The 26,163-nt window shown below is 52.0% G+C and overlaps 1 protein-coding gene and 2 long non-coding RNA genes across 3 annotated transcripts in view; all 3 read left to right on the forward strand.

Moving 5' to 3' along the window:
* LOC306808459 (Krueppel-like factor 5) overlaps window positions 1-14,625 on the forward strand; it is a 20,698-nt gene extending 6,073 nt beyond the window's left edge. Inside the window, exons 2-5 of the mRNA XM_079319071.1 lie at window positions 1,798-1,845; window positions 5,524-6,385; window positions 9,096-9,155; window positions 14,362-14,625. Of these exons, the coding sequence (XP_079175197.1) occupies window positions 1,798-1,845; window positions 5,524-6,385; window positions 9,096-9,155; window positions 14,362-14,540 (1,149 nt within the window). The 3' untranslated portion in view covers window positions 14,541-14,625. The remainder of the gene's footprint in view (window positions 1-1,797; window positions 1,846-5,523; window positions 6,386-9,095; window positions 9,156-14,361) is intronic.
* On the forward strand, window positions 12,133-13,505 carry LOC306808303. The gene is made up of 3 exons (XR_013775960.1): window positions 12,133-12,242; window positions 12,425-12,817; window positions 13,184-13,505. It is a non-coding gene; the product is annotated as an uncharacterized lncRNA (long non-coding RNA).
* Window positions 14,626-14,989: 364 nt separating the features above from the next.
* On the forward strand, window positions 14,990-16,452 carry LOC306808476. The gene is made up of 3 exons (XR_013776049.1): window positions 14,990-15,069; window positions 15,272-16,359; window positions 16,394-16,452. It is a non-coding gene; the product is annotated as an uncharacterized lncRNA (long non-coding RNA).
* The last annotated feature ends 9,711 nt before the right edge of the window (window positions 16,453-26,163 follow it).

The raw sequence follows: 26,163 nt of genomic DNA on the forward strand, positions 1-26,163 counted from the left end.
TCCTTTCCCCCTTTTTCCTTTCCCTTCCCCTTTTCCCTTTCCAGGGCTGCTGCCTGTTTAACAAACACAGTTCCCCCTCCTGGTGCCACCGATGCTCCCGGGGCCGTTTGTCATTTGTCACCTGCAGATTAGGAGGTGTTTGATCAGGGGGCAGCCACGCCCCACCCCCCCTGCTCCTGCTTAATCCGGGTTTATCTGAGCCCTGCCAAGAAATGTTTATGTTGGACTCGGTTTGGATCGATCTCTGTGCTGATAACAGCTCCCCCAGGCTGGGACAGCTGATCCAGGGTGAGATCCCAGGCTCCTGCAGGATTTATGGCAGCTGGCAGGGCTGGAGAGGATCATGTCCATCCCCATGAGCAACTGGAAAACTCTGACCCTGGAAAATCCACCCTGGAGAGGTGGGATGGCACTGCTGTGCTCATGGAGCTGCTGGTTTTACTGTGGCTGGGGGCTTCACATCCCCCAGCCCTCCCAGGGGCTGCTCCTGAGCTCATCCCACCCTCTTTCCTGGCTTTTGGCTTTTTTGGGAATTTTGGCCACCAGGTCTGGCTGTGCTGGGTGGAACACTGCTGCTCCAGTGACACAAACTGGTGTCCAGTGGCCTCACTGGGCTGGACAAAGTGCTGGCTTTGCCTTCTCCTCATTTTCATTCTGGTTTTCTTTCTCTGCCAACTTGAGGAGTTGCTTCTCCAAGGTCAAATTTGGGTGACTTTGGGGGCAAAATCCCTCTGGAATTCAGTGTTTTGGCTGTGGAAAAGGAGTTTTTTGTTGACTTTGTTTTCCTGGATGTGTGAAGAGAGCTGGAAATCAAGGAGAGTGGGTTTGGGTGGGATATTGGGATATTCCTGGCTGGGAGGTGCTGGGATGGAATTGGATCCCTGGGAGTGTCCTGGGACAGAGGAATGGGATGAGCTTGGAGCTCTCCCAGCTCAGACCCTTGTGGGGTTCTGTGAGTGATCCCAGAAGGTTTCTGTGTGTTTCCCCTTTGCCCTGAGCTGCTGCCCCTCGGTTCCTGCTGGAGTCCTGGTGCCTCCTGCCCCATCCTGCTCTCCTGGGATGGCCTGGAGGGAAACTGAGGCCATGATCCCACTAAACCCTGCTGGCTCTTCATCTGGGAGACCTTTCCCCACCAGCTCACACCTCGAGCACTGTTGGGATGAGCTGAGCACCCTGAGAACCTGAGAACTGATCCTGTGTGTGGGGTCAGCTCAGTCTTTCCCAGAAAGAGCCAGGGAACTGCTCATTCCCTGCCTGGGGGAAGGGGTGGAATGAGGATTCCAGGAGTGATCATTCCAGGATTGATCATTCCAGAGCAGATCCTTCCAGAGCTGATAATTCATTCCACAGCTGATCATTCATTCCAGGGTTGATCATTCCAGGCTGATCCTTCCAGGATTGATCATTCCAGGCCTTGGGATCTGAAATTCTGCTGGAATTGAGCAGGGGAAGGATGTGGAATGAACCCACAGGAGGTTGATTTGGGGTAAATCCTGCTTTGGGATCTGCAGGAATCCCAGATCTCTTCCCCTTTCCTTTGTGCTGACCTTGGAGAAAGGATCTGAGGGGTCTGGGAAGAGCCCTCAGCCCTCTGTGGGATTCTGTGGGATTGAGTGGGATTGAGTGGGGTTCTGTGGGATTGAGTAGGATTCTGTGGGATTCTGGGAGAGGTGGAGGCAGGTTCAGGACTTTTGTGAGCTCATTCTCACCTTGTAGGGATGCCAGGGGATTTTGGGGGGGTTTTTGGGGTGGCCAAGGCAGGGAGGACACCCCACTAACCCAGCCCTGCCTCCACAGCTGCACCCCATGAGGATGGACCAGAGGATGCCCCCCCTCATCCTGGAGGTGAGTGGTTTTCCTTAAATCCCTTTAAGGGAATCCGAAATTCCCTTAAAATCCCAAATTCCCTCAAATCCTGGTGATAAGTGGCTCCCTTTAAATCCTTCCCCTTCCTCCTCCTGCTCCTGTTGGGAGAGGGAAACACGGAAATCCCCAAGAGAACATAGGGAGGGAGGTTGGGGGACATCAAACCCTGTCCTGGTTTAGGGCAAATTTGGGAGAAAATCTCTGATTGGGGTCTAAAATCTGCAGAATTCCATATTCAACACCCACAGAACAGATGAAATCCCCCCCAAAAATCACCCCCAGATTCACCCCAAATAACCTTCAAATCACTTCAAAAGGCACCCCAAATCCACCCCAAAAATCACCCCAAATCCCCCCCAAAATCACCCCAAATTCCCCTAAGTCACCTTCAAATAGGCGATTTTTGGGGGGATTTTGGAGGTTATTTTTGAAGGATTTTGGAGATGATTTTGGGGGGATTTTGGGGGATTTTTGGGGTCATTTTGGAGGTGATTTTGGCTGGATTTTGGGGCGATTTTGGGGGACAAGCATCACCAAGTCACCCCACGGAATCCTTTATTTCAGAACATCCCCCCGAGCTCCACCTTTCCCCATTTCCAGCCCTGCTCCCCTGAGGCAGCAGGATTTCCCCCGGTGGGAACTGGAGGTGAGAAAGTGAAATGCCAGAGATAAGGGGGTGAGGAAGGGAAAGCCAAAGCTGCTCATGGCTCAGGAATGTTCGGTATCCCGAGCTGCTGATTCCCCACGGAACCTGCCCCCGGTGCCAGCTCTGCCCTCAAAGGCTTCAAATCCTCCTTTTCCATCCTCTCAGCTTCTCAGCACCTCCGTGATCCATGGGTTTCTCTCTAGGGTTAGCACCTCTTCTGTCATCTCTAAATCAAAATGTTTTTCTGTAATTGCCTTGTGCTTCATCACTGAAAAACACTGTGGTGTCTGACAGAGGGGGAGAGTTTGGTCAGTCAGGGTGGGATTTTTGGGGTGTCTGTGCTGGACTAGGGATGGTCTTTGTGGAGCCTTTCCAGTCTGGGATATTGCACAGCTCCACAGGTCACACAATTAGGATTTAGGCTCTGCCTGAGCGAGAATTCCCTCTCCAAAGGGGCTGGACTGGATGATCCTGGTGGATCATTTCTAATCACAGGTCACAGGTTTAGGATTTAGGATTTAGGCTCTGCCTGAGTGAGAGGTTTCCTCTCCAGTGGGGCTGGACTGGAGGATCCTGGTGGATCCTTTCTAATCCTGGTGACAGAATTAGGATTTAGGATCTGCCTGAGTGAGAATTCCCTCTCCAGAGGGACTGGACTGGATCATCCTGGTGGATCCTTTCCAGTCTGGGATATTCCATGGTTCCACAGATCAGATTTAGGATTTAGGCTCTGCCTAAGTGAGAATTCCCTCTCTAGTGGGGCTGGACTGGATGATCCTGGTGGATCCTTTCTGATCACAGTTCACAGATTTAGGATTTAGGCTCTGCCTGAGTGAGAGTTTCCTCTCCAAAGGGACTGGACTGGATCATCCTGGTGGATCCTTTCCAGTCTGGGCTATTCCATGGTTCCACAGGTCAGAATTAGGATTTAGGCTCTGTTTGAGTGACAATTCCCTCTCCAGAGGGGCTGTTTGAACTTCCTTAAACCAGGACAGGAGCTCCCAGCACCTCCACATTTGATGAGGACAAGTCCAAGCTCTGCTCTCAGAGCTCTTTCCCACACACAACTCCCTGCTCCTGCAGGATTCCCAGCACCATTTGTGCACACACACAGTCCCCTCCCTGGGGTGTGTTGGTGGCTGTGCCCGTGCCTGGGTGACAGCCAGCTCAGCCCTGTGTCACCAGAACAGCTCCAGAGCAGCAAAGGCTCTGAGAGTGAGTGGAAACTCCGTGACCCTGACCCTGCAGAGGGCAAAGAGGAAATCTCTTGGCTGCCACCCAGCTTTGTTCAGTAGCCCTGAGGTGGCAGCAGGGCTGACTTTGGCCCATGGCACCGTGGTGACACAGTTCAGGGCTGGAAAGCTCAGCTCAGGGCGTGGGCTGAGCTCAGCTCTGGGCTCTGCCAGGGAATCCTGGTGCTTTTCCAGCTGCTCTCCATAGGAATGAGGGATCTGACATGGCAGAAACAGGTAATTAAGGGCTGGGATCTGCTCAGGAACTGCAAATGCAGAGAGCAGGATGAAATTCCTCGAGGATTGCTCCTGTTGGATCCAGCTCCAGCAGGAAGGAATCAGGAGGAGAAGCAAACAGAGGTTCTGGTAGCTTGGAGGAGCCACGCTTGTAAAAACAGCTCTGTAAAACCAGAACTAACCCAAAGCTCAGGCCAGAGCTGAGTCACTGCCCAGGTGAGGCAGGAAGGCAGGAACTGTTCCCATTTTAGGTGAATTAGTGGCACCATCCCTTCAATTTCTAAGCCCAAATGATTCCAAATTAATTAAAGACACCGTCCTAGAATTCCTCATCTCATTAAAGAATAAAACACTGCTGGGTTTAAAGGAGAGCAGAGTGGATTCACCCCTTTCCTGCAGCTCACTGCTGCTGCTCCTGTGGCCAAAGCTTTGCACCCAAACCTTGCTTCCATTTATCAGTTTGATTTCTGCATCCTCTCCCTTTATCAGGGAAATAGGGAGGGGGAAGTGGGGCAGAGGATGCTGACTCAGCCCTGAGGAGTCTGGCTGAGTCAGACCCGGAGCTAACTCAGCTCAGCTCAGGTTCCTGGGCTGTTCCTCATTTCCTGCTGGTTTAGGGCAGGTGAGGGGCTGGGACACAAGTGAGGAACGGCTGGGTTTCTTTATCCTGGAGAAAAGGAGCTCAGGGGTGACCTCATCACTCTCTAAAACTCCCTGGAAGGTGGCTGTGCTCTGCTGGGTTGGGTTTCTGCACTGACAGAACCAGAGGACACAGTCTCAAGTGCACCAAGGGAAAATTAGGTTGGATATTAGGAAAAAGTTTTTTATAGGAAGGGTGATAAAGTAGTGGAATGGTGGAGTCACCACCTCTGGATGTGTTAAAAAAAAACTGGAAGTGGCACTGGGTGCCATGGTTTAGTGAGGGGTGAGGGTGAGGATTGGACTCGATCCTGAAGGTCCCTTCCAACCCAACAATTGTGTGAATTCTGTGATTGTGTGAATTCTGTGATTCTGTGATTCTGGGAACTCTGAATTCTGTGAACTCTGTGAATTCTGTAATTTCTGTGAACTCTGTGAACTTTGAATTCTGTGATTCTTTCAATTCTGTCAATTCTGTGAATCCTGTGATTCTGCAGTTCTGTGAATTCTATGATTCTCTGAGTCTGCGATTCTGTGAACTTTGTGATTCTATGAATTCTCTGATTCTGTGGTTCTGTGAATTCTGTGGTTCTGTGAACTCTGTGGTTCTGTGAATTCTCTGATTCTGTGAACTCTGAACTCTGTGAACTCTCTGAATTCTGCGATTCTGTGAATTCTGCGATTCTGTGAATTCTGCGATTCTGTGAACTCTGTGATTCTGTGAACTCTGTGATTCTGTGAATTCTGTGAATTCCGTGATTCCGTGAATTCTGTGATTCTGTGAACTCTGTGATTCTGTGAACTCTGTGATTCTGTGAATTCCGTGAATTCTGTGATTCCGTGAATTCTGTGATTCCGTGTGCCAAGCTCACCCTCCCTGTCCCCATCCCGCCTCTGCCGCAGGCTCGCTCAGAGATGGACAAGTACCTGCCCAGCGAGGCGCCGCCCGCGCCCCTGCTGCAGGACAGGAAATATCGCCGCGACAGCGCCTCGGTGGTGGACGAATTCTTCTCCACGGAGAAACCCAGCTCCACTCCCTACAGCGTCAACATCAATGTCATCCTGCCCGACACCACCCACCTGCGCACGGGGCTCTACCGGCCCCCCAAGCCCATGGCTGCCTTCCCCCAGATCAAAACCGAGCCCGGCACCGGCTTCTCCCAGTCCTGCTCGTCCTCCTCCACGCAGACCCTGCCTGATTTCACCAGCGTCTTCAGCATGCCCCAGTCCGTGGCTGTCAACAATATCTTTGTCAAGCAGGAGATGCCCGCGGAGATGCCCCAGCAGCCCCAGCAGCCCCAGCTGTTCCAGATGCCCGAAATCCCCAGCCTGGGATCCTCCTCCTCCTCCAGCGGCACCACGGCCATCAGCTGCCTCAGCGGGGTCACCATGGCCACGGGCTCGGTGGCCAGCGTGCCACACAGACCCCTCAAGCAGTTCGCCCCGGTGCCGCAGGGACAGGGCAGCTTTGGCAGCGTCCCCGCGCAGTTTTACCCCGCCCCGGGGGTGACTCTGCCCCCCTCGCCCCCCAACTCGCAGCCCGGCAGCCCCGAGAACCAGCCCGAGCTCATCAACACCATCTCCCCCCCGCCCTCCTACGAAGCCACTTTTGGACTCAAGCTGGTCCAGTCGTCCCAGATCCCCCCAGTGCCCAACGGGGTGGGGGGCCTGGCCCAGGGGCACATGGTGATGCAGCCCCCCAAGTACAACCGGCGCAACAACCCCGAGCTGGAGAAGAGGAGGATCCACCACTGCGACTACCCAGGTGTGGCCCGGGGGGTTTGGGGGGTCTGGAGGGTGGGGGGGAGCTCTGGGTGGGGCCCCAGGGGAGTGGCAGGGAGGAGAAGGGGCCAGCAGCACGGTGTGGCTGCTGGTTTGTCCCCTCCCCTCTCCCTTCATGCTCTGGCAAAAATGGCTCAGAAAGGGAGAGAGGTCCTGCAAAGCCAGGGATGCTCCTGGGAAGCTGAATTGAGGGATCTGCTCCTGGGAATCTGAATTTGGGAATCTGAATTTGGGAATCTGAATTTGGGAATCTGAATTTAGGGATCTGCTCCTGGGAATCTGAATTTGGGAATCTGAATTGAGGGATCTGCTCCTGGGAATCTGAAGTTGGAATCAGAAATTGGGAATCTGAATTTAGGGATCTGCTCCTGGGATTTGGGACCTGGGAATTTGCACTGGAGAATCTGAATTTGGGGATCTGAACTTGGGAATCTGAATTTGGCAACCTGAATTTAGGAATCTGCTCCTAGGAATCTGAATTTAGGTATCTGCTCCTGAGAATCTGAACTTGGGTTTATGAACTTGGGATTTGGAACTTGGGAATCTGAATTTGGGAATATATTTCTAGGAATCTGAACTTAGGGATTTGCTCCTGGGAATCTGTTCCTGGGAATCTGACCCTGGGATCACCCCATGCCACCCCCTCCCATGGCCAGGGACACCTTCACTGTCCCAGTTTGCTCCAAGCCCTCCAGCTGTGGCTGCCCCTGGATCCCTGGCAGTGTCCTGGCCAGGGCTTGGAGCCACCTGGACCAGTGGAGTGGGATGGTCTGAGCTCCCCTTCCAACCCAAACCAGTCTGGGATCCCCTGGCACACACCAGGGAAGCCAATCCCACGGAGAGATCCCACCTGAGGGCTCAGGAATCACACAGCCAGAGCCAGGACTCACCTCCCCCTTCCCCAGAGCTGCCCAGCTGTGGGGTAACAAACAGTTTTGGGGTTTGGGAATGTGGGATTCATTCCTGTGGGATTTTCAGCCTCACTCCATGGCTTGGGAGTGGCTGGAAGTCACCCAGAGGCTCTGCCTGTTCCAGATCCTGTCCCCAGCCATGGTGCCAGCAGCTACAGGGGAACAGGCCAGGCTGAGAGGAGGGATCTTTCTGTGCTCACACCTTCCCACTCTCTGGCACCCTGTGGATCAGGGATTTTCTGAGCCAGAAGCTGCCAGTGGTTGATGGCTTGTGCTGGATTTTTTTATTTTTTACCTTCTGGTTGTGGTGAGGACATGAAAGGTGGAATTAGACCTGAGACAGATTTCTCATGTCTGAGTGCCCAGAGGATCATCCTGCAGGATTTGCACCAAGGCAAGGCTGGGTTTAGGAAGATTTTGGTCTGTGGTGCAAAAAAACCAACCAAACAAAACAACAAAAAACAAATAAAAAAATGCCCAAACCCCATTCTGTGTTGAATAAATCATGGGTGTGTAGATGCAGAGATGGAGCAGGGATCCATGAAATCCCTCCCTGCAAGGTTCAGCTGGAGGTGACTCCAGTCAGGAATAATGGGAAGGAATTCTCACAATCTGCTCTGTGTGAGGAGCTGAAAGGGCTTGGAGACTTCACACCTGGAACCAGATGTGGAGAACTGATTGGAAACCCCATATCCAGAACATTCCAGGGCCTGAAGGGGTTCCAGGAGAGCTGCAGAGGCAAGGGATGGAGGGACAGGGACAGGGAACAGCTCCTACTGCCACAGGGCTAGATGGATTTTGGGATTTTGGGCAGGAATTGTTCCCTGGGTGGGTGGAGGTGTCCAGGGCCAGGGATTGGAGCAGTGGGAGGTGTCCCTGGAATAGGAAGAGCTTTGAGGTCCCTTCCCACCCAAACCATTCCATGATCCCTGTCCCAAATTTGAGGGGGTGCCAAAGCTTCAGAGCACCAGAAGCAAAACTGAGCAGGGCCAGCAGCCCTTGTCCCTCTGGCAGGGAGGGGAGAAGCAGCTCCTGCCCCACCTGGGCAGGTGGGAGCAGGGCTGACCCTGGGCAAGGCTCCTTTGGGCTGGGGGGGAACACTGGGATGAAAAATGTCCCTGTGCTGCTCGTGCAGGTGATAAAAATTCAAATTCATATTTGAATGTCCTCATCAAAACACAAAGCAGCAGGGCCAGGGAGGGCAGCATAGGCTTCCTTCAACTTTATCCAGCTGAAACTTTGGAGGAATTAAACCTGCCCTGTTGGAACTTTCCCCCAGTCTTGGTGTTTCTGTTAAACCCTGTCTTTGATGAAACCTGTTCATGCTGGTCTTGTGAAAACACTTCCCCCTGGCTCTGTTCTGGCACCTGGAAGCCAAGTTGTGACTGTCCCTGGCTGTTTCCTCCTTCCTGGAACATTTGGAGCACGTCTGCTGGGCCAGGACTGTTCCAAAACCCAGAAGGAAAAAAAAAAAAACCCTGCAAAATGATATCAGCTATGGCTGGAATCCAGAGAGACAGGGCAGCACAGAGCCAGAATTGTGAGGAAATTGAGATTTTTCATCCTGCTGGTGGAATCAGGGGGGTTGAACCTCTGTGCTTGGCTCTCCCCCCATTAATTCCCAGCACAATTCCAAGGAGTTAAAGTCTGAGCAAACACTCTCTGGTTAAGCTGAGCTCAAGCCAGGCTTATTTGCATGGCCCAGCTCTATCAAATATCAGAGTTTATTGATCAAGAGTCCTTTACTTACAGGGAAATTGTGCTTTTTTTCTGCCCTTGCAGGTTGCTCAAAGGTTTACACCAAGAGCTCCCATCTGAAGGCACATCAGAGGACTCACACAGGTAAGGGAATGCTGCCAGCCTCAGGTACCAACCCCAAAAAGGGCTGGGATAATTGGGGTGCTAGGATGGAATTTTTTAAGGTCCCTCCCACCCTGATCTGTTCTTTGATTCTTTGATTTTTTTGTCACTCTGAGCTCTTCCCTTGAGATGTCCCAAATCCTACCCAAGGTTTATGCTGCTGATGCTGTAGGAAGGTTGTGTGGCACGTTTAGGATCTGAGGAGACCAGGGCATCTCATTGTAGATTTTTGTCTGTTTTTGTCTCCCTGTGGCTCCCAAGGGGAGGGAGGAGCCCCTCGTGTCCCTTTGGGTACCAGCCCCACTGAGCCCACACAGGGAGGGGCTGCCAGTGCAGGCTGGGCTGTGCCCTCACTGCTGAGGCTGCCACGGTGAAAACAGGGATCCCTGGGCTGATCCCAGCTCCCCAGGGCTGATCCCAGCTCCACAGGGCTGATCCCAGCTCTTCTGGGCTGATCCCAGCTCCCCAGGGTTGATCCCAGCTCTTCTGGGCTGATCCCAGCTATCCTGGGTTGATCCCCTGAGGTGATCCCAGCTCCCCAGGGCTGATCCCAGCTCCCCAGGGCTGATCCCAGCTCCACAGGGCTGATCCCAGCTCTTCTGGGCTGATCCCAGCTCCCCAGGGTTGATCCCAGCTCTTCTGGGCTGATCCCAGCTATCCTGGGTTGATCCCCTGAGGTGATCCCAGCTCCCCAGGGCTGATCCCAGCTCCCCTGTTTAATCCCAGCTTCCCTGTTTAGTCCCAGCTCCCCTGGTTTAATCCCAGTTTCCCAAAGCTGATCCCAGCTCCCCTGGGCTAATCCCAACTCCTTGGTTTAATCCCAGCTCCCCTGTTTAATCCCAGCTCCCCTGGTTTAATCCCAGCTCCGTGACTCTCTGCACTCAAGCCCCAGCGCCCTCATTAAAACATTTATTATACCTGAAACCTTATCAGATCCCCAGGTAGTCCAGGAACCATCAGTGCCCTCATAAATCTCTTTTATAGGAGGGCTGATCTTTACTGAGAGCAATTAAGCTGGGCCCAGAGTTCACTTCTCTTTTTTATGAACAACGACCAAAGCCCATTCTGTGGCTGGGAATTGGTTCTGACTCTTGGCTCTGTTCCTTCCTCCCCTTATCAGCCCTTCAAACAAAGAATTTCACTTTGTGCCTGAGCCACGGTGTTTCTTTGGCAGGGGTTGGGGAGGAGGGGGCTAGAAAACAGCATGGAAAGGGTGGGGAAAAAAAAAGAAAAAGGAACAGGAAGGATGTTGTCCCCAGAGCTGAGTGCTGATAGGGATTTATCACAGTCTGGAATCAAGGTTTTAAAGTTAAATTAAATTAAATTAAATTATATATCTCTTGTCCCTTCTGTTGTGAGCTCCGTGCCCAGGACAGGATCTGTGAGTTGGGCACCTCCTTGATGTACTCAGGAAAACTTGGGTGGGTTTAAAATTCAGGAAAACTCGGTGGTTTTTCCAGGTTTTCCCAGTAATGAGGCAGGAAATCCTAGTGGCTTTGCCCCCTTCCTTTCCCCTGCTGCTAGAGGTGAGGGAGGAGAGCTGGTGGTGTGGGATGAGCAAAAGCAGGGAATGCCATCCAGGACCACCCTGCAATCCTGGCCCAGGATCTCTGCACCCAATATTTTAAGTCTCATGTTTTCTTTCAAGCCTCAGCCTTGCTGAGCTCATCACCAAAGGCTCACCCCAAATCCTTCCTCAGCTCCATCACCCAAAGGGTTAAAAATGTCCCTTCTCTCATTCCCTGCTTGAGAAACCCAGAGCTGAGAGCTCTTTCCTCGTGGTTTCCCGTTGCCATGGGCTGGGTGCTTTCCTCTCCTGGAGCCACCACTCATTTCCTGAGTGCCACAGGGAGGTTAAACATAAACCCCTGGGCTGGGAATGCCAGCCTGGATCCTTTGTTTGATTCCAGGCTGGGAATGCCAGCCTGGATCCTTTGTTCAGCTCAGACTGGGAATGCCAGCCTGGATCCTTTGTTCCTCCCTGGGCTGGGAATGCCAGCCTGGATCCTTTGTTCATCTCTGGGCTGGGAATGCCAGCCTGGATCCTTTGTTCCTCTCTGGGCTGGGAATGCCAGCCTGGATCCTTTGTTCAGCTAAGACTGGGAATGCCAGCCTGGATCCTTTGTTCAGCTCTGGGCTGGGAGGGGCAGCCAGCTCCTGGGACAATGGGAAATCCCGGGACAATGGGAATCCAGGGACAATGAGAATCCTCGGGTTTCTGTCGAGGATATCAGTCTGAAAGGGAAGAGATTCAATGGGGCTGACCCAGCCCGGGGACCTGAAGGGAGAATGTGGGGCTGCAAGGGGCAAATCCTGCTTTGGGAACATCCTGCTTTTGGGAAAATCCCAATTTGGGAAAATCCTGCTTTGGGAAAATCCTGCTTTGGGGAAAATCCTATTTTGGGAAAATCCTGCTTTTGGGGAAATCATATTTTGAGAAAATCCTATTTTGTGGCAAATCCTGAATTTGGGGAAATCCTACCTTTGTCTTGGCATGTCCCAAGTCCCATAAACCCCCTCCAACCCCTTGTAAACCTTTTGTAAGTGCTGTTTACCTGACCATAAAAATCCCCATCCCTTTCACACAGAGTAGCACCCAGGGGTTTTTTGGAGGAGCAGGACCTGCTTGTGCTGCTCTGCCTCCTCCAGGTTCCTGGATCCACATTTTTCTGTTTTATCCACTGCAAGCAAGGCACTTGATTTCACTTCCCTGGCCAAATGTGGCATTCCCAGCCCTGGAATTATTCAAGGCCAGGTTGGATAGGACTGGATCTAGGGGAAGGTGATCTAGTGGAACCTGGTCTGGCAAAGATGGGCTGTAAGGCCTCTGACAAGGCAAGGCATTCCAGGATTCCCTGGTTCTGTGGACAGCCCTGGGAGAGGAAGGAATCCCTAAAAACTGATGCAGGAATCCCTGGAAGTTGGTGGAACAGGTTCTGGGCAGGATGGAGCACAAGAACTTTCTAATCCTTTCCAAGCCAAGCTGTTCCAGGATTCCCTGGAACTCCTGGAATTCCTGGATCCATGGAGCAGCCCATGGGAGGAAAAACTCCCTGGAAGCATGGGAAGGTTTCCCTGGAAGCTGGGGAGGAAGGAATTCCTAGAAGTTGATGCAGGAATCCCTGAAAGTTGCTTTTGGGCAAGGTGGAACACAAAGAGCTCTCTGGTCCTTTCAAAGCTGAGTTGTTCTGGAATTTCCTGATTCTATGGAGCAGCCCATGGGACGAAAGGCTCCCTGGAAGCATGGGAAGGTTTTCCTGGAAGCTTGGGGAGGAAAGAATCCCTAGAAATGGATGAAGGAATCCCTGAAAGTTGCTGGAACTCATTCTGGGCAGGGTGGAACAGGAAAAGCTTTCCAATTCCTTTCCAAGCTGAGTTGTTCTGGAATTTCCTGGTTCCATGGAGCAGCCCATGGGAGGAAAGGCTCCCTGGAAGCACAGGAAGGTTTTCCTGGAAGCTTGGGGAGGAAGGAATCCCTAGAAGTTGATACAGGAATCCCTGGAATTTGGCAGAACCTATTCTGGGCAAGGCGGAATATGAAAAACTTTCTGATCCTTTCCAAGCCAAGCTCTTGAGGATTACCTGGAACTCCTTGTTCCATGGAGCAGCCCATGGGAAGAAAAGCTCCCTGGAAGCACAGAAAGGTCTCCATGGAATCCCTGGGGAGGAAGGAATCCCTAGAAATGGATGTAGGAATCCCTGGAAGTTGGCAGAACCCATTCTGGACAGGGCGGAACATGAGATTTCCAATCCTTTCCAAACCTAGCTCTTCCAGGATTCCCTGGATCCATGGAGCAACCCATGGGAGGACAAGCTCCCTGGAAGCACGGGAAGGTTTCCCTGGAATCCTGGGGAGGAAGCAATCTCTAGAAGTTGATACAGGAATCCCTGGAAATTGGTGGAACCCATTCTGAACAACTTTCCTGTCCTTTTCAAGCTGAGCTGTTCTGGAATTCCCTGGTTCCACGGAGCAGCCTATGGCAGGAAAGGCTCCCTGGAAGCACGGGAAGCTCTCCCTGGCATCCTGGGGAGGAAGGAATCCCTGGAAGCAGGGCAGGGCAGGGCACACATGCCCGTGCAGGCGTGCGGACGTGCGCTCCCGCCGCGCCGCTGCGCCCGGCACTTGGCCCCGGGAAGGGTAAATATTTGAGGTCGGGAATGTCAGCACATTCCCTGAACTCTGCCTGCTTGCTCAGGCTGTTAAGAGCAGCACCAATATTTGAGAGCACCACGCCCTGCGTGGGGACGGGGCTGCAGCCAGGGTTCAGCACCGTGGCCTGGCTGGAGGCGTTTCCAGCCCGGTTCCCAGCTGGTGGGAAGGTTGAATGGATGGAAGGGTTTGGGAATGGGTGTGTTTGGGAGGGAGGGGGAGAGGGCACGGGGATGACATCACCTGAATGCCTTGAGGGAAACAATAGTTGTGTGCAGAGCTGCTGGCAGGGTGAACTCGGAGGTGTGGAACATTAGGTCATGGGGTCCTGGAATGGTTTGGCTTTGGGAGGGGTCTTTAAAGGTTGTCTGATCCTTTAGGGATGTCAGGTTGCTCCAAACCCCACCCAACCTGACCTTGAGCGCTTCCAGGAATGGGACAGCCACAAACACTGGATGGTGGTTACAAAAAAATTTAGAGTTTTTGGATTGAAATTTAGATTTAGAGCCCTGTCTTCCTCCTGGTGCCTTCCACTTTCCTTATTTTTGCCTTTTTATTTAAAAAACCCTCTAATTCACAAGCTAGTTTTAGCCAGAAATCCAAAACCAACAGGAACTTGAAGAGCACCAGAAGGCAAAGTGGGAGGGGGTGAAGAGGGACAGGACCCATTTGATGCAGCTCAATCCCTTGGTGGCCCTGAGCAGTTCCAAGGACATTGACTATCTCCCAGAGGTGTTTTTGGGAGTGTTTGGGAGTGTTTTTGGGAGTGTTTGGGAGTGTTTTTGGGAATGTTTAGGGGTGTTTTTGGAAGTGTTTAGGGGTATTTTTGGGAGGCTGAGCAGGGGGAGAAGAGGGACAAGGCCTGCTTGGTGCAGCTCAATCCCTGCGCACTCTGGGGAGCCCTGGCAGCGCCACGGAATGTGCGCATCTCCAGAATCCAGGGGGATTTTCTATTTTTTTTTTTTGGGGGGGGGAGGATGGGCACACCAGCTGTGACCTGTGAGGTGTGACTGTGCCCCGTGTGTGTCCCCTGGGCAGGTGAGAAGCCCTACAAGTGCACGTGGGAAGGCTGCGACTGGCGCTTCGCCCGCTCGGACGAGCTGACCCGGCACTACCGCAAGCACACGGGTGCCAAACCCTTCAAGTGCCTGGCGTGCGGCCGCTGCTTCTCCCGCTCCGACCACCTGGCCCTGCACATGAAGAGACACCAGAATTAGCAGCCACTTCCCTTCCTGCCTCTCCCAGAGCAGCTCAAACTCTTCCCTCCCCCCAGGGGAAGCCTGTACATAGGAAGGAGGCGGCGGAGCGAGGTGGTGGCAGAGCCCCTGCCAGCCTTGCCCGGCTCTGGCTGCTTCTCCAATGGACTGGGACCAGCCCAGCTCGTTCCAGAGTCCCCTGAGTGCAGGTTGATCTCCTGACCAGGCTCCTGGTGCCACCGGGCCCATGGAGCTGGGATTCCCAAGGGATTTTCTCCGGCAATCCTGCTGTTTATTTGTCACCCAGGAGCGACCACATGTCTCAGATTTGGGATGAGTTTTGTCCCTTTGGTGAGGCCCAGGAGGATGTGACAGCTTGGCTGTGGTGGGTCTCACCTGGACTTTTTTGGCAGTGCCATGGCATAGCTATGGATGTGACACTGTGTGGCTATGGATGTGGCACTGGTGCCATGGTGTGACCATGGATGTGACACCAGTGCCATGATGTAATCTTGGATATGACACTGTCCCCTGTGGTGTGGCCATGGATGTGACACTGTGTGACCATGGACGTGGCACTGTCTCCCATGGTGTGACCATGGGTGTGACACCAGTGCCAAGATGTAATCTTGGATATGACACTGTCCCCCGTGGTGTGGCCATGGATGTGACACCATTGCCATGGTGTGACCATGGACGTGCCAACTTGTGCCATGGTGTGACCATGGATGTGACACTGTGTGACTGTGGAGGTGCCACCAGTGCCATGGTGTGACCATGGAGGTGCCACCAGTGCCATGGTGTGATCATGGAGGTGACACTGTCCCCCATGGTGTGACCATGAATGTGGCACATCCCCCATGGTGTGACCATGGGTGTGGCACTTTCCCCCATGGTGTGACCATGGAGGTGACACCAGCACCGTGCCGTGCCAGGAGCCGTGCCCAGCTCTCTTTGGGTGACAATCCCAGTCTCTGTGGGGGCTTAGAAAAACAGACCTGTGACAAACTCACCCTTCACACAAGGGGCAGCACAAAGGCAGGTGACAGAGGTGTCACCTGTGTCCCATTGAGCCCATTCCTGGCAGCCAGCCTGGGACAGAGCACCCGCCCTGCCTGGCTGGGTTTTTATGGTTGTGTCCTTTGCATTTCTGCTTCCAAGAGGAATTTGGACTTCAGGTGTGTCTGGGAGGACCAGCAGGGATTTGAAGTCACCTGAGGGACAGCAAAAGAGCCACTGCTGGAGGTCTGGTGTGCCAGAATCCACCAGTGGTCCCTTCTCCAAAATCCTACAAGGACTCGTTGGTTGCTGGTCCCACCGAGCCTGAGCTTTGTCATTCCATGAGATGGGAAAAAAAAAAAAAAAAAAGAAAAGAAAAGGGGAAAAAAGCATCTTGGAAACAAATTCCAGTAAATCCTGCTGTTCAGAGTGGAATCACATGACTACCTCACAGGTTCAGCACCTCCTCCCCCATCCCATGGGATGCACATCCCTGTTCTCCAAAACCTTCCAGGGGTTAAACTGGGGCACAACAAGAGCCAGCTGTGAGAGCTGAAAATAAATCAGGACCAAATCATGGGGCTGCTGTGTCCAGCAGAATATTGATTTGTTCCACACCCTCCTCCTCTCTCGTTTTTCCTTGGATAAATTTGGGTGTGTGGCATGGCCCAGGCTGGAATTTGGAGATCACTCCTCTCTGCTGTTTCCAAAGCCACTGCTGGGCTCCTTGGATGGGCAGAGCCACCCTGTGGGTCTGTTTGACAGGAGAGGAGAGCAGGAAGGATTTGGGATGGACCATGGTCCAACTCTGCTCCTGGGGCTCTTTGGCCAGGAGCCTCCTGTGCCCCCAGGGAGGGTGGGAATGGGGGGGGGAGGAAAGGCCATGGAATTGCTGGATGTTTTCCCAGCAGTGGGGGACAGTTTTCCAGCCCTCCACGCTCTGAGATGGTTTTTTGGGGCATCTCTTGTGGTTGAAGCTCCCCAGTGCAGGAGACAAGCCACAGGGGTCCCCATTTTTGTCACCATCAGCCCCACCTGTGTCCCTCCCACAGGATTCTCTCACCTCCCTCTGCCTCTGGAGAAGGAAAACTCCTCTTCCCATCCCTAATTCCCCTTTCTCCACCCTGTGATGCTGATGGAGCCCAAAACCAGTTTGCTCAAAACCAAAAGTGCAAAGCCAAACCCACCAACAGGCAGCTTGGAATCCGAGGGGAATTGGACAAAGTTTTCCTGCTGATCTTGGGAATGTTTTTCCCTACAGCCTCTGTTTGTCCTCCCCTGGACTCTGTGTGTGTAAATATATAAATATGTATTTTTTTTTTTAATTTGATGAGGGGCAGAAGTGTTTTAGCACCAGCCACTCTCTGTATGCAAACTCCTCACATGCAAATGATTCTCTATGCAACAATTAAAAAAAAAATTAAAACCACGGCAAATCCTTGGCCTTTATTCTTTAATTTTTGTATGGACAGAGTGGATAGCTCTGGGTTTGTATTGGTGGCCAAGGGCAGCTGTTTTTGGGGAGAAATCCAGGGAAAAGGGAGCAGTGATGATGGAGGCAGGTGACACTCATGACAAATGAAGGTCCCTCCATCCCCTGTGCCCTGGGACATCTTGGAAAAGCTTTGCAAGGAGTGATCAAAGGCTGGAATGTGGGTGCCTCACCTCTCATTGAAAACAGGGAGAAAATCACTGTAAATAGGCCAAAAGTGCTGTGTGTGACTTTGTGGGTTCTTCCAGGTGATCCTTTATTATCCAAGATGAACACAATAGGGAAGAAATTGGGACCTGGAAAACGTGTGAGGGGGGGAAGATTTCTTTTCCTGGGGTGCTGTGTGTGTTACAGAGCCCCTCTCCCCCACCAAACTCCCCCAGCAATATTGATCCATCTCTATTTTGTAATAAAATTTTATCACCTGCACGACTGGTCTGGCTTCTGGTCCTTCCTGCTCCAGGAGCTTTTTGTGCCTTCACCCTCTGCTTTTTCAGGCTTAAGAAAAAGGGGAAATGAAGTTTTTTAATTGAGGAAATGAATGGTGTGAGCCTGGAGTTGTTGCTGTCCCAGTGCTGTGGGAAGGGAAAGGAGGGACACATCCCTTGGTTTTGATCCCCTCACCTTTATCCTGAGAAGGGAAATGGGGCATCCACAAATCCAGGATGGTGACATGGGGACACACAGTGTGACAGGATGGTGACATGGGGACATACAGTGTGACAGGATGGTGACATGAGGACACACACACAGGTGTGACAGGATCAGAGAGAGATCAGAGTGCAGAAATCAAATTAAAACCTTCAGATAAATTAAATACAAATTAAATATATTAAGCCACTTACACATGAAATAGAGGTGTAAGCTTCAGTTTTAAGTGAGTGAGTAAGTTTAAGTAAGAATGTGTTTTAAGTGCCCTAAAGAACAAAAGTCTTAGAATCTGGTGTAGAAAACAAGCTTCCAAAACAGTTCTAGACATAATAAAAATATAGTAAGAATATTGCTTACATTTTTCAGAGAGAACAGATGGGCTGTATGTGTGAGTTATGTGTACATTTTTTTATTGTAAAACTAGAGTTCTGATAGATTTAGAAGAAATAGTTCAGATTTTTGTTTTTAGCTCATTGGGTAAAATCTTTCTCCCATCCTTCTCACCATCATCACCTGGAAGAAGCCAGGAGCAGCTGCTGCAACTTCAAAGAGAGAAGGTTTCTTTTAGAGAGATTAGAAATTTAATTAGAGAGCTGTTTCTATTTCTAATTGGGACTTCACTTCTAATCAGGGCTGCGTGCTGGAAGTTTTTCAGTACGGACTTTAGCCCTGTTTGCCTTGTGAGGCTGATGTGCCTTTACAACAAACAACTTTACAGCAACTGAGTGCTCTGCTCCTGGGAGATATCAATCCGGAGCAATCTCGATTTTGGGGGAAGGTGGCACAGAATGTTCCCAGAGCCGTGACAGCGGCCACGAGCGCTGCCCTTCAAACCCTGCCCTTATCTCCCCTATTGGATCCCGGACTATCAGCCCCTCCAGCCTCCCGCTGCTGCCCCGGCCATTAAAGTTAACCATTACCCTAAGTGAGTGTTTATTTGGGATAATCCAGGCGCGGGGGAAAGTGAGGGACAGGGGGAGGAAGGCTCTGGGTGCTTTTCTGTGAGATAGGGTGCGTCCCGCGGCGCTGGAGTGGTGCTTGAACAAGATGAATGTTCAAATAATGCACGGCAAACAGGGAGCTGGGGTGGGAGAGCTCCGGGCACGGGACACTCGGCGTTCCAGTATCCCAATTCCTTGGGGACACTCGATGTTCCATTTCCCTGGGGACACTCAGCATTCCAGTTCCTTGGGGTCACTCGGAATTCCCATTCCTTAGGGACACTGGGTATTCCTATTCCCTGGGGACACTCAGCATCCCAATATTCCAATTCCATGGGGACACTCAACATTCCCATTCCTTGGGGACACTGAATGTTCCCATTCCTTTGGGAACACTCGGCATTCCAATATTCCAATTCCATAGGGACACTGAATGTTCCCATTCATTGGGGGGACACTCAGCATTCCAGTGTTCTCATCCCACGGGGACACTCAGAATTCCCATTCCGTGGGGACAGTCACCATTCCCACTCCTTGGGGACACTCAACATTCCCATTCCTTAGGGACACTGAATTTTCCCATCCTTTGGGAACACTCGGCATCCCAATATTCCAATTCTTTGGGGACACTCGGTGTTCCCATTCCTTGGGGACACTCAGCATTCCAATGTTCCCATCCCATGGGGACACTCAGCATTCCCATTCCTTAGGGACACTCAATGTTCCTATTCCTTGGGGACACTCAATGTTCCAATATTCACATTCCTTGGGGACACTTAGTATTCCAACATTCCAATTCCTTGGGGACAGTCAGCATTCCCATGCCCTGGGGACACTCAGCATTCCAACATTCCAATTCCCTGGGGACAGTCAGCATTCCCATGCCCTGGGGACACTCAGCATTCCAATATTCCAATTCCTTGGGGACACTCAGCATTCCAACATTCCAATTCCATGGGGACACTCAGCATTCCCATTCCTTGGGGTCACTCGTAATTCCCATTCCACGGGGGCTCTTCCCTTTCCCGCTGGTGCCTGGTCTCTCCTGGGCTCGGAGCTGTTCCCGGAGTTTTTCCCGGGGTTATTCCCGTAGTTGTCACCGGATCGCGTGCGCAGGGCTCACCTGAGCCCTCTAATCCCCTAATCCATCACCAAGGAGACCCAGCGCTCCCTGGCATGTGCGAGCGGAGGGGCCCCGGCAGGGAGAGCTGCTCCTCCTCGAGCCCGCTCCCTTTTTTGGGCTCATTTTTGGTGTTCCGGGGCTGCGGGATGGAGGGACCACTGGGATTTATCCATCCCCGCTTTCCTGAGCACCACGAGGGTGCAGGATTGGAGAAAATGGGGATCCCAAATTGCTGCTGGAGGGGACAGGGTGTGTGTGCTCTGGGTGGTTTTGGGGATGGGTGAAGCCAAACCAGGTAAAAATTCCATGAAAAATTCCCTTTCTGGCATCAGGGAGAGTGTGTAGGCTCGAAGCCACAATTGTCCCAAAATTGTCCCTCCAGCAGCGCAGGGAATAAGCCAGATCTTCACCCCTGGATCCTTCGTTTGCCCGAAATTCCTCTGGATCCATCCCGAGTATTTTCCAGCTCCATCCCGGGTGTTTTCCAGCTCCATCCCGAATGTTTTCCAGCTCCATACCGAATATTTTTCAGCTCCATTCCGAATATTTTTCAGTAACATCCCGAGTATTTTCCCGCTCCATCCCGAGTATTTTCCAGCTCCATCCCGAGTATTTTCCAGCTCCATCCCGGGTGTTTTCCAGCTCCATCCCGAATATTTTTCAGCTCCATCCCGGGTGTTTTCCAGCTCCATCCCTTCTCTCCCGGCTCCAGCTGCCAGCGCTGTTCGCTCACGCAGCGCTTGGGGCAGCAGAGCCCCGCGCTTGGCCAGGCTGGGCTTTACCTGGCCAGTCTGAGCTTTACCCTCCCAGGCTCGGCTTTTCCCGGCCAGGCTCGGCTTTATCCTCCCAGGCTGGGATTTACCCTCCCCGTCTGGGTTTTACCCTCCCAGGCTCGGCTTTTCCCGGCCAGGCTGGGCTAAATTTCTCTCTCCTCTGGCACTCCAGATATTATCAGATTTTTATCCACCCCAGAGCCCCGGGAAATGTCCCCTGCATCCCAAAATTGCCGTGCCAGGACCACGTGTGGCCACTGTGGCTCTTCCCGGTGCTCGCGGCTCCAGGATTTTTGGACAAGGAGGTTTTGTGTCCTCACTCAGAGCTGGGAGGAGCCTTTCCTGCTGTGATTTCAGGATCAGGGAAAACCAATCCCAAACCAATCTCTGACCTTCCCAGTTTTTTAGGAAGGAGGAAATTCTTGTTCACTTCCCACAGGATCTGGCCGTGCTTGGGATGGATGAAAAACCCCAATCCCTGGGGTTGAGCTGCAACAAATTCCCGGTGGCAGGAACTGTCCCCTGCTGGTTTCTACTAACACTGAAATATTAAAACAATCTGGTTTTTTATTTGGGATTTTTTATTGGATTTGCCAGGCTCGGGAAGCCACGGCGACAAACAAACCTGACAGAATCCTATTAGCCCCATTAATCGCTATTAAGCGCTAATATCTGTGTTCTCCCTCCTCGGTGGTGTTAATTAGCACAACCAGAGAGAGGCAGAGTTCCAGCTCCGACCTTGGAGGAGCTCTCAGTGTTCCTGGGAAGGGGCTGGGACTGCTCCAAGCTCCTCCTGACTGCCAGAAAATCTTCCACCAGCAGCAGCCTAAAATATTCTGCACTCTGGATATCCATCCCCAAACTGCAGAGGCAAGAGCCACCCTGTGCCTCTCCTTTCCTGCCTCCAGAGGCAGCTCCAACAGTTGAGCATTCCCAGATTTGCTCTGCCCCCTGCAGCAAGGATGGAGCATCCCACAGGGAGAACCCTCTGCAGGGGTTTTGGGGTTTTTTTTGGGATGTGGAATTAGAATTCCCAGCCCAGCTTCTTCCTAGTTTTTCTTCACAGTGTAGGGACTGAGCTGTGGAATTGGGAGGATCCTGGGGACTTAATCAGTGTGGATGTGGCACTTGGGGACATGGTGGCCTTGGCAGTGCTGGAGGCTGGGTTGGATGATCCCAGAGGCCTTTTCCAGCTTAAATAATTCCAGGGTTTTATAAGGTGCCTTAGAAGCACTGAGCAGCTCCAGCCTTTCCCGGGAGAGACAATAATTTCTCCCTACTGGGGAGAGGAGACTCTGGGGGCTGCAGCCAGCAGGGTGAGAGATCAAAGCCTTCCCAAACCTTCATCCCAGCAGGAAGGAGAGCAGGGAGGGCACACGGAGCAGCAGCAGCGGGTGTGACCTTTGCATCCTGGGAAGGGAAATGCCAGCCCCAGTGGGAGGGATTGCATCCCAAAATTCCCTGTGCCAGCCCAAAGGAGCAGGGATTGCATCCCAAAATTCCCTGTGCAACCCCACAGACGGGATTGCATCCCAAAATTCTCTGTGCCAGCCTAAAGGAGCAGGGATTGCATCCCAAAATTCCCTGTGCCCACCCCACAGCAGGGATTGCATCCCAAAATTCTCTGTGCCAGCCTAAAGGAGCAGGGATTGCATCCTAAAATTCCCTGTGCCCACCCCACAGCAGGGATTGCATCCCAAAATTCCCTGTGCCCATCCCACAGCAGGTGGGAGCATCCCTGAGGTCTCCACATCCCTGGCAGTGCCCAGGAGAGGTTGGACATTGGGGCTGGAGCAGCCTGGGACAGTGGGAGGTGTCCCTGCCACGGCAGGGGTGGAATGGGATGAACTTTCCTTCCCTTCCCACCCAAACCACTCCAGGATTTGCCCTCAGAAGCTCCTGGCACCGCCCCAGCCCTGGTGCAGCTCCTCAGAGCAGCTGGAACCTTTGCTGACACCGAGTGGGTATTTATTATATTTGTCATATTTATCATATTTATCATATTTATCATATTTATCACCCAGAACCTGCAGCCTGCCCATCAAATGAGGGGGAAAAAAAACCCCAAAACCAGGGAGAAATGCCCTGGATTGGCAGGAGGGCAGAGGGAGAGCATCGCTCATCCCAGGGCTGCGAGCCCAGCCCCGCCGGCATTCCCAGCGGGAATTCCCCCGAGCAGCCCAATTAACCGGCACTAATTAACTGCCCCGGGAGGAGCAGCACTCAGCCTCTGTAAGCAGAGTCTGAGCAGGGTTTGGGTCCAGAGCCAAATGTTGGTGCAGTTCAGGGTGCTGCTCGTGGAATTAATTAACGAATTAATTATGAGCAGTGATTAGGGCTCATCCTCGCGGCGGGGCAGAAGCAGCAGAATTCCAGAATTCCAGAGGCTGGGAGGGGCCAGGGGTCAGGCTGGCACTCCTGGGGTGACTTTGTGCCATCCCAGGGTCCTGTCTCCGTGTCTGGGACATGGGATGGGGACGGAGGAGCCAGCCCGGGGGTGATGAGGATGGGAAGAGGTGACACTGCCTTTCCCAGGGGTGGGAGAGGTGACAATGCCATCTCAAGGGGTGGGAACAATGGCAGTACCATCCTAAACCGGTGGGAGAGGTGACAATGCCATCCCAAGGTGCTGGGAGAGTGACAGTGCCACCCCAAGATGGTGGGAATGATGGCAGTGCCATGCTAAAATGGTGAGAAAGGTGACAATGCCATCCCAAGGTGCTGGAAGAGGTGACAATGCCATCCTAAAATGGTGAGAGAGGTGGCAGTACCGTCCCAAATTGGAGTGATGGTGACAGTGCCACCCCAGCCGGTGGGATGGTGACAGTGCCACCCCAAATCCAGCAGGATGGTGACAGTGCCACCCCAGCCGGTGACACCCCGGCGGCGCCTGCCCCGCCCCGCTGAGCCGGGGGCAGAGCGAGCTCTGCGGGAGCCGCTCCATAAATCAGCGACTGCGGATCCTCCCGCGGCGTTTCGGCTCCGCCCGGGAATCTGCAGAGCCCAGCCCGGCCCGGCTTCTGCTGCTCCCATCCCAAAACTCCCCTTGTCCTTGGGAATGAGCCCCAAACTCCCCTTTTCCTTGGGAATGAGCCCCCAAAACTCCCATTTTCTTTTGGGAATAAGCCCCCAAAACTCCCATTCCCCTTTGGAATTTTATTGTTTTGTGGGATTCCCCACACACAGATCCATCATTTTGGGGCTCTCAGTGCATTCCTTGGAGCACAATCCCTTGTGGAGCACAATTCCTTGGGAAAGAGAGGAGCAGCAGACAGGAAGATATTTGGAAGGTAAAATAAAGCTCAGCCCACCAGGGCCCCTCCTGATGTGGCTCTGGATGCATTTTGGATGAGCTGCTCTTTGGAGGAGCTCTGGAGTGTGAGGACAGAGCAACTCCAGGATGGATTTGTGGATCCCACCAATGGTTGAATCCATCCCATCAATCTTTCAGCATTCCTGCCTGGAAAATCAGCGTCTGCTCCCTCCCTGGGGCAGCAGGGAATGCTTTATCCTGCAGAATCCTGGCATGGAGAGAGCCAGGAACACGAGAAGCCTCTTTGCTGCCCAGCTGTGGGGGTTCCATCCTGGAATTTGGGATGTGCAGGAGGCTGCACCTCCCAAAAATTCGTTTCCAACCTCATGCCATGCTCACTCCCAGGCTGTGGCTGGGAAAAGTGGAAACAAATCCCAGTCTGGGAGAGAATATCCCTGATCCTGCCTGGAACTCCCTGAAAAAAATATTTTCCCAGGAGTGATGGCTCTATGCCTCAGATCCAAGGAATAGGAGCAAAAAAAGGAGGGAAAAGAATGGATCTGGGTCTGTTAATTTGGGAACACCAATCAACAGGGGCTGGACAGGAAAAAAAAAGTATGTGTGTATATATATATATATATATATATATGTATATAAAAATTTAGAAAGAATAAATATTTCTATATAAAATAAATATAATGGAATATAATATAATGGAATATAATGTTATTAATAGAATAGAATATATAATGTAATACAATGTAATGTAATATAATATGAAACATTATATTATGCATTATACATAATACATTACACAATATGTATATAAATTGTGTAATGTATAATATGTTTATACAATTATAAAAACATAAAATATATAATATTATATGTATTATATTAGACTTGTAATATATACAATATTGATTATATATACTATTGTATATATTATATATAATTTGCTAACACAAATTATAAATAGCAAAATTTTTCCAGGTGCCTGGCAACTTCTCTAGCTGATTTTAGGTGCAGATTTTAGGGCTCCCTAGGCCATTGTTACTGCAATTTTTGTGGTTTTTTTGGCCATTTAGAGTTGGATTCTTTTCCCAGTACACCCCAACTTTTTATTTCACTGGGATAATGTGGAAGAGGCGCTGGGAAGTACCAGGAATGATAATCCTGGAGCTTTTTCTAGGATGTATGGAGCCCACCCAAAGCCCCCAAAGTTATGGGAATAGGAATAACAGTTCTTACTAGGAAAATTAAAATAGAAATACAGTATTACAAAGAACAATCCCAAACCCTGCCAGAGTCAGAATCCAAGCTGACACCCGTCAGTCAGTCAGGGTGGTGGCAGCAGTCCCATTCAATGGTGGCTGCATCCTCCTGCAGTGGCAGATGTGGTTCAGCTGGAGCAGTGCTCCTGGAGAAGGTGCAGTTTCCTTTGAAGGTCCAGGGATGATGTGGAAGGGTCTGGTTTTCCTCTGGAATCCAGTGGAAAGAAGGTTCCTTGGTGTCCAAAATCTCAGTTTTTCTCTGGGTAGGAAAGGCTTGTCTCCTGCCCTGGCTGGAGCATCTCCCAGTGGGATGATGGAATTTTATCAGTCATGCACTGGGACTCAGTGGCCATGAACAGGAGATATCTCCTGGAGGGAGGATGGGCTGTGGGAAGATAAAGATGATTGCCCCAGCTGGTTTAAAGATGGCCCATTAACAGGAGATATCTCCCACCTGGTTTAACAGATGGTGACTGGTCACATCCTGTATTGCAGCCTGGGAAGCAGGAGATGGAATGAGAGGGGTTGGAGCACAGCTCAGTTATCTCTGAGCACAGCCAGAGCCTCATCCCTCTGGCTGCAATGGGAATTCTGCCCCCGGCGCATCTGTTAGTGCTGGGAAGTAGGGATAGCATCTCTGGCATTTGGGATCATGTCAGCACTTCACCCCTAACTCTTGTTTATCAGGAAAAGGCAGAGTTTCCAGGCTGCTCCACACCTTCCCCATCTCCTGTGCTCACCCACGGATCTTCTCCCACATCTCCCCATCCCTCAGCAGGAGCTCTCTGGGAGGGGCAGAGGGTGAGAGGCATCCTCGTGCCATTCCCAAGCTGGGAATGCTGCTCAGGAGCCCCGGGATGTGCAGCTGCTGCCAGAAGCTCTTTGTGTTCGGCTTTGGAGAGCGTGAAATGCAAGGTGACAGCTCGACACGGAGCAGCAGAAGGGAACAAATCCTTTCCTTCTCCTTTCCTTCTCCTTTCCTTCTCCTTTCCTTCTCCCTTCCCTTCCCTTCCCTTCCCTTCCCTTCCCTTCCCTTCCCTTCCCTTCCTTCCCTTCCCTTCCCTTCCCTTCCCTTCCCTTCCCTTCCCTTCCCTTCCCTTCCTTCCTTCCCTTCCTTCCCTTCCCTTCCCTTCCCTTC

Source organism: Erithacus rubecula, assembly GCF_903797595.1.
Source record: "Erithacus rubecula genome assembly, chromosome: 15".
Taxonomy (NCBI): domain Eukaryota; kingdom Metazoa; phylum Chordata; class Aves; order Passeriformes; family Muscicapidae; genus Erithacus; species Erithacus rubecula.